This window comes from Dermochelys coriacea, chromosome 1 (genome assembly GCF_009764565.3).
Source record: "Dermochelys coriacea isolate rDerCor1 chromosome 1, rDerCor1.pri.v4, whole genome shotgun sequence".
NCBI lineage: Eukaryota > Metazoa > Chordata > Testudines > Dermochelyidae > Dermochelys > Dermochelys coriacea.
In genome coordinates, this window is record NC_050068.2 from 143,324,284 (window position 1) to 143,339,629 (window position 15,346).

At 44.6% G+C, this 15,346-nt stretch overlaps 1 protein-coding gene across 7 annotated transcripts in view; it reads left to right on the forward strand.

The window, feature by feature from the left end:
- The first annotated feature begins 6,282 nt into the window (after window positions 1-6,282).
- Window positions 6,283-15,346, forward strand: part of POLA1 (DNA polymerase alpha 1, catalytic subunit) — a 369,765-nt gene continuing 360,701 nt past the window's right edge. For 5 of the 7 annotated variants that reach the window (XM_038370686.2, XM_043505015.1, XM_043505025.1 and 2 more), the window contains exon 1: window positions 6,313-6,467. In XM_038370686.2, the coding sequence (XP_038226614.1) occupies window positions 6,440-6,467 (28 nt within the window). In that variant the 5' untranslated portion in view covers window positions 6,313-6,439. Of the gene's footprint in view, window positions 6,468-12,293; window positions 12,373-15,346 lie in introns of those variants that run through there. The other 2 variants (XM_038370695.2, XM_043505018.1) reach the window with 2 other exon arrangements.

The following is a 15,346-nucleotide window of genomic DNA, read 5'->3' on the forward strand; positions in this document are numbered from 1 at the left end:
ATGCCACACTGGTACATCCCACCTTCTGACAAATCAAAGGAGTCATGCCCTAGAATTTGCAGAAATGGTCTTCTTTAAACATCAAGAGAAGGCATGTGGAACCTGAGAATAGAATAAAAAACAAAACAAACATGGTCTGAGACATTGCACATGCAAATCTAATGGCAAGACTGGAGCCTTAGTGTGTTTAGTAGTAAGCTACTAATTATTTAAAATATGTTATTTGAAACGACATGTTTTATCATGATGATCTCCTTTTATCTGCTGAAAAAACTTGAGCACACAGATAATGAGCTAGCTCAGAACTCACATCTATTTCTAGTTCACCTGTGGGTGTGTATTTGATCTTCAGCCAGGTCTTGGATTGTAACAGCCGCTCTGCAATAATGTGCCGCTTATATATTCATTAAGAAAAGGAGTACTTGTGGCACCTTAGAGACTAACAAATTTATTAGAGCATAAGCTTTCGTGAGCTACAGCTCACTTCATCGGATGGCATCCGATGAAGTGAGCTGTAGCTCACGAAAGCTTATGCTCTAATAAATTTGTTAGTCTCTAAGGTGCCACAAGTACTTCTTTTCTTTTTGCGAATACAGACTAACACGGCTGCTACTCTGAAACCTATATATTCATTGTTCATTTTTGTGAAACTGTAGAGTGAGAGTGCTGAAAGTGGTTAAAACAGAGACTTTCATGCTGTGGCAATAACTACATGCTTTGAAAGACATTGGCACCAGAATTAATTGTTAGACATTATAATAATGTAAAGGTTCATTCTCAGTGAGTTTGCACTGGCTTGTCTTCCCTATTTAATTTACATTATAATATTTTGTACTTTTCTTCTCGGTTTGGATGGGAATAGAGTTTTCAATAGGCAGGTGGCCAGATTCCGATATCTGTTACAGCAGAGGTTTTCAAACTGTGGGGCAACATTCTGGGGGGTTCAGGGAGGGAGTGTTACCTCTACCCCCTGACTCACAGTAGGCCACCCAGCCTGTGGGTCAGTATCAATGCCTCCATGCACAGTGCTGGCTCTGACCCCAGAAACTATCACATGCACATTCTGCAATCCTAAAAACCTGAGAGGGGAAGGGTAGGTATTGAGGAGCATAACCAAACCAAGCAACTCAAAGGGGCAGGGAGCTTAGCTCAAAAAGTTTGAAAACTGCTATGTTACAGTGATGTAAATCCAGTGTCACTTCATTAACGTCAATGGAGTTATTTGGATTTAGTCTAATGTCACTGCACTAAGAATTTGGCCTATGGTTTTTAAAATGTGTTCTCATCAGGCTCAGGCCATGCTCTTACTCTTCTTTGACTCTTTCAGTGTCATTAATGCAGTCAGGCCATAAAACAAAAAACTGTGGATGCCACCATGCCATCTTGAACTTTACTTTCCAGCTTGATAGCCTACTGCATTAGGAACAGTTTGCATCTGATGGCTTTAAGGCTTCATGTCTACATTTCAATTTCCATTTCTCTTCAGCCTGACCCTAACAGGTGATTTAAAGTGGAGTATGAAGACAGTGTCTAACAGACAGAAGACCTGGTAAGCAGGTAGATTGCTGCAGTTTAAATATAGATGTTTGACCAGAATATTACATAAACATAAATGAAAAAAAGACACGCTTCTTAGTGGTGATTCAATCAGTTAACTATACATGAAGGATAACATGTTTTGGAAACAAACATAACACCCAAGTAGGTGGCACATATACGGGAGGAAACCTTTCTCATCAAGATCCTTATCTGAAACCTGTTGTTTCATCTATTCTTATTTTAAAGGTATATTCTTCTAAAAATTCCTTGCAATACTTCATTTTTAAGGGTTATGTTAGTTTAAATAGGTCACGTTGCAATGTGGTATAAATAGCACAGTTCCATAAGTCATTCCTCAATTAGTTACAAAGTGCCAAATTCATCCTTGGTATAAACCCTGATGATAATGGAGCTACAGCAAGTCTGAATTCAGACCAATATATAGAAGAAATAAAAGAATTACTGAACTATACGCACTCCGTGTGTGTGTGCATGTGCATATATATACATGCACTAAAAGATATATGGTATATAAAAGTGATTAAAATAATGGTTAGACGTTTCTAAACAAAGTATGGCAGTGAAATTTGCTAACACTGCTATAATTTATGATCTGCCTGCATTCTGTCAATATATTACTCCTGCATTTTCAAGAGATTCTAACATTTACAAGTATAAACTTGGTGTACAATGCCTCAATCAGGAAGTATTATTTTAACTGTTTATCTTACAATAATACTTAAGATCAAGTACATACTATAACAACTAGACATAAAGATGAGCTGATAAAAAAAATCTTTTTAATTATTTTATTTGCTTTTCTTAAAGCTGTAATGATAATTCCTAATTTGTTCCATTCATAACCTGTATGTTTGTTATAGTTTGCAGAAAAAACATGAAAAAAATCTAAATCACCTTTTGTTGAAATTTGGGTGCATAGATATCCTGAATTTCCTCCTCTGTCCTGCATTTTTGGCAGCCTACTTTCTCCCTTAACTTGCTTCTCTCACACTTCTCTTTGCAGCTTTCACGCTTTCCTTGACCGAACCTTGAGTTACTTTGAGCACACAATGAAATTTCCACTTCTTGTACTTAAAACAAAGGTGATGCCAAATAATTGTTCAGGAGAGGGTAAAGATCAGCTCCAACTAATCTGCTGTGATAAGGCCATTTAGCATATGAAGACCCAAGTCTGACTAGCTGTTTTTCTTTTCTGCAGCCCACAGTCACTTTTTCTGCAGCACTTGTTATGCTCTGGGAAACAAACTGATTGCTGTTGTGCCAGAGCTGAATGTCAGAACTGGCCCGGCATTAGTGAAAAGGACATTGTTTAATCTGCACTGTCCCACAGTAGAGCTTTGGCAACAATTTGTTTGATAAATTAACTGTGTCATTGTGTACTGGCTCAAATGCTGGTACTGCCTGAATGACAGATGTTCTTCTGGTTGTACGACAGATGACAAAGAGCCAGAAATGGATTTACTTTGCTTAAATTAAAAAAAAAATGTGACCAGTTCAAAATTCCAAAGTATTTTACAAAGGCTCTGAATGAACACAAACTGTTGAAATGTTTTATATATTTTACACTGAATTGATCTGAAGGCAGAATTTATGGGAGGGGGCTGAGAGACGGGTAAAACTGATGTCGGGATTGAAGTGATGAGGGGCTTGGAGGCACAGAACTTATGTGAAGGGAGAGCAGAGATATGGGCAGAACTGGTGTGATATGGTAATGTGGCATGCAGTGTTGTTGTAGCCATGTTGGTCCCAGGATATTAGAGAGACAAGGTGATGAGGTAATATCTTTTATTGCACCAACTTCTTCTGGTAAGAGAGAAAAACTTTTGAGTTTACACAGAGCTCTTCTTCCTGAAGCTCAAAAGCTTATTTCTCTTACCAGAAGAAGTTGGTCTAATAAAAGATATTACCTCACCCACCTTGTCACGCTAATGTGAGAGCAGAATTTACTTGGGGACTGGGTGGGGACAGGCTGGTTTGGGGGTTGGCAGTAGGATTGCCAACCCTGCAGGATTGGCCTGGAGTCTGCAGAAATTAAAGATTGTCATGTAATGAGACCTCCAGGAATACATCCCACCAAAATTGGCAACTCTAGTTGGCAGATGTAGGAGTGAGAGCTCCTGCAATAAGAGCTACAATCACCTTACTCAATAAATTTCAGAGAGTTGGCATCAATAATTGTCATTCACACACTGAGGCCAGACAGAGGCAGTTCAAAAATCAAAAAGACCAAAAAAACACAATATAATCTTCTCTCAAACAAACACACATGTGTGCGCACACAGAGACCCCCAACATGATTTCTTTGGGTTTGACTCATGAATTTTGAACCTTTGGGATTGGCAGTACTGGACTGATTTCTTTTAATGTCTAGTTTGCTTGTTGTCCACTTTTCCTCAATGATATGATCTTGTGTTGTACACACATTAAAGAGGCAATGGATACACAGGGGAAAATGTGCACACATCCAAGTGGAAGAGGGTTATTTATAGGTAGCTCAAGAATTTGTTTTACTGTCTTCAATGTTCCTTCATACTCTAAGACTCAGTATGGCAAGGAGAGTCTGATAATGGTAGGTAAAACACTTGTAAACAGGTAAGAAACTAGGATTAAAAATTAGCATTCCTTCTTTCCTCACAGCACAGGTTCACTAATCTACATAAAGGAATGTCCAATCTACTTGTAGAGAAGTAAAATAGTTGTTATCAGTCTGTTTTAGAACCATAAAGAGTAGCTCTTTTAGATTTTGGAGAATAAACCATCTTGTCCTACTTACCATTTCTGTAATGACCTAGCACAGCAGGGAAACAAGTATATGTTGGAGCACATCCTACTCATTCAGATGCTGAAAAGACTAAGAGCTATAAACAATCTGCGCATCTAGGAATTCTCACACCATTTCTGGAGTTACCGCATTTCTCCCTTTGTGAGCAGCATGTGCATCTCAAATGAATGCAATCTGTACACAAATGAGGGATCGAGTAATATGAGTAGTGATTGGTCAGCACCGCTGGTAAACTGCCATTCTGAAGAAAAGTCAAAGGTCACATCCCAATAGAAAATGCTGACCACAAAGCTTCACTAGGGCCCTAAATATCACTTTGTTATAGGGAGATCCCACCAGTTGAAACATAGTAAAAGTTTAGCAAAATCTCAACTGAGTCTTTTAAAAACCATTTCAAATATTTTTTGTGTCATTTCAGGTTAAATGCATGATTTTCCAGACCCAGCTTTGCTCCTGGGTTGAAGCTAGGGCACTGATGCATGTGACAGAAGACATCTGCGTAGCACTAGGAGTAACACAAGCAAAGTTGAGGTATGCTCCCACAGTTGTGGTTAGGGAGAAAGGAGACAAGGCTCTTTGCCTTGTCCCCAGTTACTTGGTCACTTTAGAAATCTGGTGCTAAGGTGAAATGTCTTCCCCCGACTGAGCCCTCTGCCAAGAGTCAGCCTCTTCCATTACTGGCAAGATTGATGCAAAATGCCAGTGCTCTGCTTTGCTTTGTGACTTAGCTCCAGGTAATCCTTCCTACCTCTGTTCCCACAGCGTTGTGTTCAGCCACTGAAATGATGAAGTTATACAAGCCACAGTTTCTGCTGATTAGGAATCTTGCAGCTTTTTTTGATTTCAAGGCTATAAGGCCATTAAGGACCCAACACCTCTGCTCTGTGGGGATCCCACAGGAGCTGGAGGGCCTTTACTATCCTGACTTTATTGCACTGGTGATGTAGCACTGTGCAATTCCACAGGTGCTAGTGAAAAAAAAGGCTGCATCCTGCTTATTAGTATTTCCTGTAAACCCTGCTCTCAGAAACCTAGGAGGGGAAGTATCAGATGGTTAGCCATGTTAGTCTGTATCCACAAAAATGAGGTTTCCAGTGGCACCTTAAAGACTAACAGATTTATTTGGGCATAAGCTTTCGTGGGTAAAAAACCCCACTTCTTCCGATGCATCTAAAAAAGTGTGGTTTTTTTACCCAAGAAAGCTTATGCCCAAATAAATCTGTTAGTCTTTAAGGTGCCACCGGACTCCTTGTTGTTTTTTTAGGAGGGGAAATTAACATAGTGGGTCAAGTTCATCCTTGGTGTGACTCCACTGATTTTAATTGGTTTACACTGCAGCCCCCGTTCAAATGGCTCAACCTCTTCTGTCAGGTCTGTTCCCATGGACAAATGCTGTGGATGAAGACTTCATTTTCTATCCATACACCGAGTGAGCTGTGAAATGTTAGTGTATGCACGTTTATTATTCTATGACTATAGCATCTAAGAGCCCTAACCATGGGCCAGCAGGGCACGTGCATCCCACTGGGCTAGGTGCGGGCTGCAGCAAATAGCAATGCTATTTGGGCCGAAATAGCTCTTTTCTGAAGCCTCCAGCATGAGTTTACCAATTATTGCCCCGGAGCCAGGACGAGGAGAAAGCCCCATACCCGTGTCCTTTCACTCCCTTCCCCAGACAGAAAAGGCCTCACCCTGCTCCCCCGGAATTCAGTGGCGACCGCCCCCCCCAGGAACGAGGCGTCCATAAATAGCAACCCTCTCGCCGCTGGCGCTAAGCCTGGTCCTAACTTGCAAGTCAGGGCGCAGCAACCACCCACCCCTCCCCCTCAGGCACCCGCCCGCGCCTCCCTCCTCCAGAGCCGGAGCCGCAAACACATAGATTACTCGCAACACCCAGTGCGCCCGCGCGCGGCTGCGGCTGCGGCTCCTCCCCTCGACCTGCACAAGAGGGTGGAACAGGGCGAAGGGGCGGGCTGCGGGAAGACGGGACTCACCGCGGCTTTTGATTGGCTGGCGGGCCGGCCGGGGCGCCTGGGTCGCCTCTCTCGCGCCACTTTCGGGCGCGTTGGCGCGAGCCGAGCGAGCGTGGTCGGGGCCATGGCGGAGAGCGAGAGCCGGCGCGGCGGTGAGAGGCGGGCGGGGCTGTGCGACTCCTGCAGGGGGGCTCGGTGTTGTATCTGGGCTTCCCTGGAGCTTGTCTCCCGAGTTCCTGGGCGTGCTGCAGGAGCTGGGTGGGGCAGTTGGGAATGGCTGCTTTTGGGGGTGTGTTTTTTGGGGGGGACACTTCATTGGCGTCACCCAGATTCTCCTTGGAAGGTGACAGGGAGGGTGTGTTGAAATCGAGTCTGTCTTAAAAAAATAAACACACCGGCGTGTTAAAAGAAGCCAGTGCTGACACTGGTCCCTGCGTCATCCTGCTGAATTTGTGGTTTTGCATCACTTTTTTGTTTGGTTTGGTTTGGTTTTTTTGGGAGAATGTGGGGTTTTGTTTTTGTTTGTTTTTTTCCCCCGGGCTGGGTTTTAAGATCATACATAGAGGTAAATGTCTGTACCCGAAATGCTGTCAAGTGCATGGAGTAAACACAGGGAGGAGAGAACTGTAACCCTTTTTAATTTTAAAGAAGCCTGCTGTTTCATGAAAACATAGGCATGATTTTCATTTACACTCTCAGACGTGTACTCCTTCCGCCCCACCCCCTGCTCCATCCCACAAGATGTCATTGTTTTTAGGACAGTTGTCTATACTTGGTAGGTTCTGGCTTTCCTCATTATCATCACTGTTTTGAGCCCTGAATTTCTTCACCCTCTAAATCTAGTAAAATCAAAATTGGGGTACAGAGAAATTGTATTCAGTTTGCTTAGACTGAAAATACCTCTACATGCAAAAAAAAAAAGTTTAATTCTATGTATTTTACATAAATTATTTTTTGAACTGCTGTTGTGGCTTAACAATAACTAGAAACCACTACTATTTATATTATAGCGCTTAAGAGCCCTAATCATAGACGAGGTCCTGATTGTTCCAGGTGCTGTACAAACAGATGGTCTCTGCCCCTAAACAGTTTACAGACTAGTGTAAGATAAGGGACAATATGTGGATACAGACAGACTAGGGATACCAAGAGAGAGTGACAGTATTGGTTAACATGATGGGCAACGGTTAGCAAAGTAACCATTATCAAGTTTTTATTTTGGTAGGTATCACAGCAAAGGAGAGTTTTAAGAAGGATAATGTGTTAGTTTTGTAAATGTTTATGGGTAGCTTCTCCTAAGCATGAGGAGCAGCATAGAAGAAAGCATGATGCTGCTTGATCAAAAATTTAACAAGTGGGCAATGGAGGCTGGCATCTTTGGTGGATTGGAGGCGGGAGTTGACAGCTTGATAGCGAAGGAGAGATGATGGGTAGAGTGGGGAAAAATAACTTATGTTTGATGCAATAGAGAAAGAGGAGCCCGTGGATGGGTGTAACAAGAGTGGTGATATGGTCAAAGTTAGGAAAATAATCTTTGTAGCAGTCTTCTGAATGGTTATAAGTAGGGCCCTACCAATTCACTGTCCATTTTGGTCAGTTTCATGGTCACAGAGTTTTAAAAATTGTCAATTTCATGGTTTCAGATGTTTAGAGCTGAAATTTCAGGGTGTTGTAACTGTGAGGATCCCAATCCAAAAAAGAGTCGGGGTCAGGAGTCGCAAGGCTATTGTAGGAGGGATCGTGGGTTTGCCTCCCTTACTTCTGTGCAGCTGCTGTCGGGTGCTGCCTTCAGAACTGGAGCGCAATGGCCAAGCTTTAAAGTCCGCACCACTGCCAACAGCAGTGTAGTGGGAGGTGGATTACCAAACATTTTGGTTTTCCCTGCAGCCTCCCACACGGGTTGGGGACAGCCACCCTCTCTTCTGCACTGCTTTCAGAACTCTGCTCCTAGCCAGCAGCCATGGGGGACGCATTTTCTCCCATCCAGATGCTGCAGCATTATCTCACCCCCTGCCAAAGAAATCCAAGACATGCTCAAGGGGAGCCCAAATACAACACCCCATATAGACCTGCCCCCCCCACACACAATTTTTGATGTCTGTGCTGCTCTCATCTTTCTGTAGCTTCACAGAGGCAGAGCAACATTTTGATGCTGCTGCTCTGGCCATGCCCCCTCTGCTCTCCCGCTCATGGGCGGACAAATTATTCCAAAGCTGTAAAAACTTGTATCAGTATTATAACAAATACTTCAGAGGCAACTGACCAGCTATGTTCAGTGGACCAAAAAAGGCGGGGGCGGGAAAGGTCTCATGGTAAAGATGCTACTCAGCATCTGACATTTTGGCTCATAGCCATTTAGGTTGGGTAGAACAGTGGGAGATACTATGAATTTGGTAGGGCCCTAGATATAAGCAGAGCAAGATCTTGCAACAAGCTTTGTGAAGGTGTACCACTGCGTCTGCATGAGCCCCATTAAAGTTAGTGGGGGTTGATCTCTGTTGATCTTTTTGTGGGATCTGGACCTCAATGATAGTGCTTTGCGAACAGTAACTGACAATGTGCTACTTTTATTACCTAACTATTTTGGTTTAGAACAGGTCTTTACATTTTTATCAGTTGTGCTGGCTAAAAGAATAAATCTGTTAGTCTGACATTAACATAGTGGCAGGTCTACATTAGAAGTACTACACTGGTATAGCTGCACTGATGCAGCTATGCTGCTGTAACATGTCTGGTGAAGATACTCTATGCTGACACGAGAGCACTCTCCCATCAGCATAATTACTCCATCTCTGCAAGAGGCAAGAGCTATGTTGGTGGGACACCCACTAGTGTCCGATCATCAGCCATTGGAGATATTTGCTACTAGCAGTCACAGATGAGCTACATGCCATTGTAGGCAGTCTCATTATACCATCCCCTCCATAAAGTTATCAAGCTCAGTCTTGAAGCTGGATAGGTTTTTGCCCCCACTGCTCCCCTTGGAAGGTGTCAAGGTTCCTTCCCCACTCTGAACTCTAGGGTACAGATGTGGGGACCTGCATGAAAGACCCCCTAAGCTTATTCTTACCAGCTCAGGTTAAAAACTTCCCCAAGGTACAAACTTTGCCTTGTTCTCGAACCCTATGCTGCCACCACCAAGCATTTTAAACAAAGAACAGGGAAAGAGCCCACTTGGAGACATCTTCCTCCAAAATATCCCCCCAAGCCCTACACCCCCTTTCCTGGGGAAGGCTTGATAAGAATCCTCACCAATTTGTACAGTTGAACACAGACCCAAACCCTTGGATCTTAAGAACAATGAAAAATCAATCAGGTTCTTAAAAGAAGAATTTTAATTAAAGAAAAGGTAAAAGAATCACCTCTGTAAAATCAGGATGGTAAATACCTTACAGGGTAATCAGATTCAAAACATAGAGAATCCCTCTAGGCAAAACCTTAAGTTACAAAAAGACACAAAAACAGGAATATACATTCCACCCAGCACAGCTTATTTTAGCAGCCATTAAACAAAAGGAAATCGAACACATTTCTAGCTAGATTTCTTACTAACTAATAGAAGTTCTGAGACTGCATTTCTGATCTGTTCCCGGCAAGTACATCTCACAAACAGACCCTTTGTTCCCCCGCTCCCCTTCCAGATTTGAAAGTATCTTGTCTCCTCGTTGGTCATTTTGATCAGGTGCCAAGGGGTTATCTTAGCTTCTTAACCCTTTACAGGTGAAAGGGTTTTGCCTCTGGCCAGGAAGGATTTTATAGCACTGTATTCAGAAAGGTGGTTACCCTTCCCTTTATTTTTATGACAGAAGGCTGTTCCAGAGCTTCACTCCTCTGATGGTTAGAAACATTTGTCTAATTTCAAGACTAAACTTGATGTCCAGTTTATGTCCATTTGTTCTTGTGTCCACATTGGCGCTTAACTTAAATAACTTCTCTCCCTCCCTAGTACTTATCTATGAATCTATTATCCCTCTGATTTATTTATAAAGAGCAATCATATCTCCTCTCAGTCTTCTTTTGGCTGGCTAAACAAGCCAAACTCTTGGAGTCTCCTCTCATAAGATAGGTTTTCTATTCCTCTGATCATCCTAGTAGCCTGTCTCTGCACCTGTTCCAGTTCGAATTAATCTTTCTTAAACATGGAAGACTAGAATTGCACACAGTATTCAAGATGAGGTCTCACCAGTGTCTTGTATAATGGTACTAACACTTCCATGTCTCTACTGAAAATACCTCCTCGCCTGATGCATTCTAGCACTGCTTGTGAGTGAAATAAAAGCATAAAGAAGAAAGTTGGATGTTTAAAATAACCTTCCTTTCCAAATCATGGATAGTGACAGCTGATGCACCCCTAAAGGAGGTTGGGTGACAGCTTAACAATTGTCACCCTTCCCTTCCTGAGGCTACTATAGGTGCATTATTACCACAATCTACCTATTCTGCAGCTCAGCAGCTCCCACAATCCTTGATGTCTGAGCTACTCTCCTCACTCAGCAACTTCATGGTGCCAGATCAGCATTTTGGCACCACTGGTTTGTTCATGCCTCTTCTGCGCCCACTTGCAGCCAGATTCTCTGCCTCCGCAGCAGTGTGTGGATGGCAGTTCTGTTGCACCCACCTATCTTCTACCTTTTGGTTGGCGTTCTTTTTTTTTTTTTTTTTTTTTTTTTTGGAGGGGGGGCAAATGATGAGCCTTTCCTTCTCACTGGGTTGGTTTTTAGTCAGATGACTGAACTCACCTGGAACCTTCCTGCTGGCTCCTTTGCACCCTTTTGGTACGGCTGAGCAGTCTAAAAAGCACTGAACAAAATCTAAACAGTGCTCCGTCTGTGAGACAGCCTTTCTGGCCTTGGCAGATGATGAGTTGTGCTCCGCCTTCGGTCCCTAACTCTTTTAGGTCCCAGGGCCATGAGTCAGGCAGACAGTTAGGATCCCCTGCCCATCAGAGCAACTGCAAATCCACTGGGAGGAAAATAGACCAGGAGTTCCTGAGCAGAGAAGGAAGAGATTCCAAAGAGAAGGAGTACCCCATGTTGTTCATTGTTCAAAAGCATACGGGAGGAATCCAACCCATAGACCTCTCAGATGGAGACCCTGACCTCTACGGTGTCATGCCTGTCCAAGGAGGATTTTCTGACTTCACTACAGTACGCATCTGCCAGATCCACTGGTCCCTCGCTCTCCAGTGAGGAGGGAGGCCACTCTGCCTCACTGTATTGGGCGGTAACTCTGGGGCTTGGGTCACACTGGCGGGGCTGAGCCATAAGCCGTCTATAGTTCCGTGGCCTATAGAGGCAAACAAGCAATAACAGTCTGAAGCACTTGTCCCCACCCTCGGTTGGGGCAGAACACTGAGTAGTTTTTAGTAGGTAGCCCCTCAACTGAGGCTGGCAGTACTTAATGATCTAAGGCTTTGGCCCTTTGAGTGAGGCAAAGCTAGGGCAGGCTGTGGCTTCAGGCTCCTGGCTAAGGCAGCCAGCAAACATACACAGTCTGAAGCTCCAGCCCTTTGGCTCCAGCCTGCTCGGCCCTGCCCAATGTTCCCTCTAATTTTTTCAATTCATGCAGAGAACGCATTTTGTTATGTGCAGCACCAATATCGAGGTAATGTCTGGATGTGCACCACCAGTAGAAACAAAAAACGTGTATATATATAATTATTTAAAAACTTACCATAAATATGCCAATGGTACACGTAAAAGGGACTGTAAAGATTTCTTGGAATCTGACACTTTAGGACCAGATCCTCAGCTGGTGTACAACAACCGTGAAGTCACTGGAACTTCTTCGATTTACATTAGCTGAGGATTTGGTTCTTCAAGTGTGTCATATTAGAACGGTTTCCTTATCACTATTGCAAACACACAGACTGAAGTCTTATGCATATAACAGGCTTTTCTGAAAGGCAGAAAACAATGAAATCCTATAACGTGCAATCCATATTTCAGGTTGCAGTTCCCTTTGCTCAGAATTTAATCTGGTGGCTGGCAGTGCACAGCTGAACCTAAACTGAGATTCTGCACTCAAATGAAATAAAAATTCCATAGTATCTTGAAGGTATTTTTCTTTGGCTAAAGGTAGTAAAGTGTGGCATTTCATGGTCTTGTATCAATCTTGGTTTAGGATGTGTATCAGACTCAATAAGGTGTATATTTCTGGCAGATAAAATACTGCTTATCCCCATAAATCATGTGTAAACAGAGGCATCGCAGAACAAAACAAACATTTAATTGCTGTAACACAAGATCTCCCTAAAAAAAAAAGGCGGGAGGAGGGCTGGGGCAGAGGGAGAGAAACACCTGTCCGTGCTGCAGCCCTGGCTGGGGTTGAGGGAGTGAGGCGCCTCTCCTTCACGCCCCAAGCTCCTCCAAACCCCCATCACCACCCCCCACTGCCCTCACCCACCCTCCCTACACATTCTTCATGCTCACCTGTGTGCGTGGCTCTTGATGGCTCTTGAGCGGCTGTGCAGGCATGCACCTTGGAGGGAGCACAGGCTGTAGGCTAAGCCTCCTGGCTCAGGTAGGGATGAGCACCCACACAGTCTAGGGGCTCAGGAATGCGGGAGGCACCAACCGAGTCTAGCATCCTAGCTTGACGGACAGTAGACGTATATAGGCCTCCATGGTGGGGAGTCTGCCACCTTGGGTGCCATGGCAGGGTGACGCGGGCCCACCTGACTCCTCCTCCACATCCCAGCCCAGGGCCCTAGCAGTGGTGGAACGATGCGCCACTGGGACAGCGGGGATCCAGTTGCAACATGCTGACCTAGGAACAGCAATGTAGCCAGATAATTGTCTGCTGCCCCGGACTACTTACCACACCCTGGGGAGGTAGGATCTCTGGAATCCACCATGCTCTGGGTACATGGTGGATGGCAATCCTGGCAACTCTCCTTCTGGGTCCATCTCCTCTGCAGAGTGCAGATTCAGCTGCTGGGTGCTGTAGCAGAATAGAAGCGTCCATCTCCTTTCCTGGCTGCTGCTCACATGAGCTGTAGACCCCTCCCTTTATGCTTCCTGTCCCATCCTGGTGTGGCGAGCGGGGCGAGTTTGGCTCTGCCCACCAGGGAGTGTAGTGGTCCCTTGCTCTCCTGTCCGGAGGGAGGCCACTCTGCTTCGCTACTTATACCTCCACATTTCTGTCAGCCTTGCTGTCACAGGCTTCTAAGATTTGCTTATGGCAGGAAGTAACATCAGTACTGGATGCTCTCATTCGGCTTGTCCTCTGCTCTGAGTGTTTATAAAGGTGTTGGCAGTAATGATAGCCTGACTTAGGTTGCAGGGTATCCACTTGTGCCCCTTCTTGGACAACATTTGATCAGAACGTCATCCCCAGAAATAGCACAGAGAGCCACATCGCTGACTCTCCTATAAACACCTGGCTTTATCAGTGTCAAAAAACAAACAAACCCCACACTTTGGAGTGGACATAGATACCTTGATAGCAAGGATCTATCCATCACTAGAAAGGTTCAAGAAGATTCAGAATCTTTTCATGTTGTTTGGGAGCTGCAAGAGGCCTGCTATAGCACTGGGCCTTCAACTACTAGGCCTTCTCCTATCGTGCATAGGGATCACTCCCTGGGTGCAATCATGCATCAGGTGCCTTCAGGCCTTCATCGTAAAGGTACAGGACCACTCCTTGGAACACATGAAGGATCACTTAAGGGTCTCAGCACAGGTGTTCAACTCCTTAAAATGGTGGTCAGCCCAGGGCAGTGTACACAAAGGTATACCCATATGCCGCCCAGATCCTCGGGTTCTCATAACCAACTCCAGCCTGGAGAGCTGGGGCTCACAGCTGGGGGCCCAAACAGCTCTAGGCATCTGGAGCCTGGAGGAAAGGGCCCACAGCATAAACCTTCTAGAGCTAAAAGCGATCAAGCTGGTGCTGTGAAGGTTCCAGCCCAGCCTAGAGGGGAATCCTGTCCTGATTCAGTCAGACAACATGACCACCATCAATTGTGAACAACCAAGGGGGAGCAAGGACCCCAGTGCTACATGCAGAAGCAATGGAAATTATATGATGGGTAGAGAACTGTCTCCTATTTCTCAGAGCAATTCATGTAAAGGGAGACCTGAACCAAAAGGCAGATTAGCTCAACAACTCTGAGTGGTGCCCGAATTAGGGAGTCTTTAAGTTAATTGTCCAAATGTTCAGCGTTCCCTCAACCAATCTATTCATGAACCATATGTATGCAAAGAGACCAGAGTACTTCACCAGGGAGGTAGATCCCAGATCTGGGGGACAGATTGCCTGTTGCACAGATGGCTGCAGGGTCTCCTCTGTGTTTCCACCCTTCCCATTACTAGGGAAGGTGGTTGAGAAAATAAAATGAGAACAGATAGCAGTCATATTGATAACTCCACATTGACTGAGGAGACTCTGGTTTTCAGACTGAAAATAGGACCTCCACTACAATTCTCAAAGAGATGGGACATCCTCTCACAAGATCGTCTTCATCATCTGGAAGCTAGTTGGCTGCATCTAACAGCCTGGCTATTGAAAGGGAAGTGCTGGTCCCACTGGGTTTGTCCTTCAAAGTCATCAAGACACCGCTTTCATCTAGAAGAGTATCGACGTTGAAAATGCATTCTTCCATCTGGGCCAAGTTCTGGTGCTAGGAACACAAAGCAAATCTTAGAAATCCCAGCTATTTTGGACTTTCTTTGAAAATGCTTTGACAAAGGTCTCCAGCCCAGCGCCATAGCATGACGGGTATCTGCCCTCAGTAGCACGATGTTTGTGGGATCCCTGGGTTCTCTGGCAGAGCACCCCCAGGTAGCCAAATTCCTTAGAGCACTCTGATTAACTGAGTTAGCAGTCAGGCCACTCAACTGATTGTATTGAGAGCCCTGACAAGCCATCCCATTGAATCACTGACATCAGTGTCAGCATTCTATTTGTCCATCAAAACTGGCTTTTTGATACCCATTATGTCTGCCAGGGGAGTGTTGGAGCTGGCAGTCTTTTCTATGCAGGAACCTTACTGTTCGTTCCACAAGGACGAGTTGGTGCTTAGGACTCT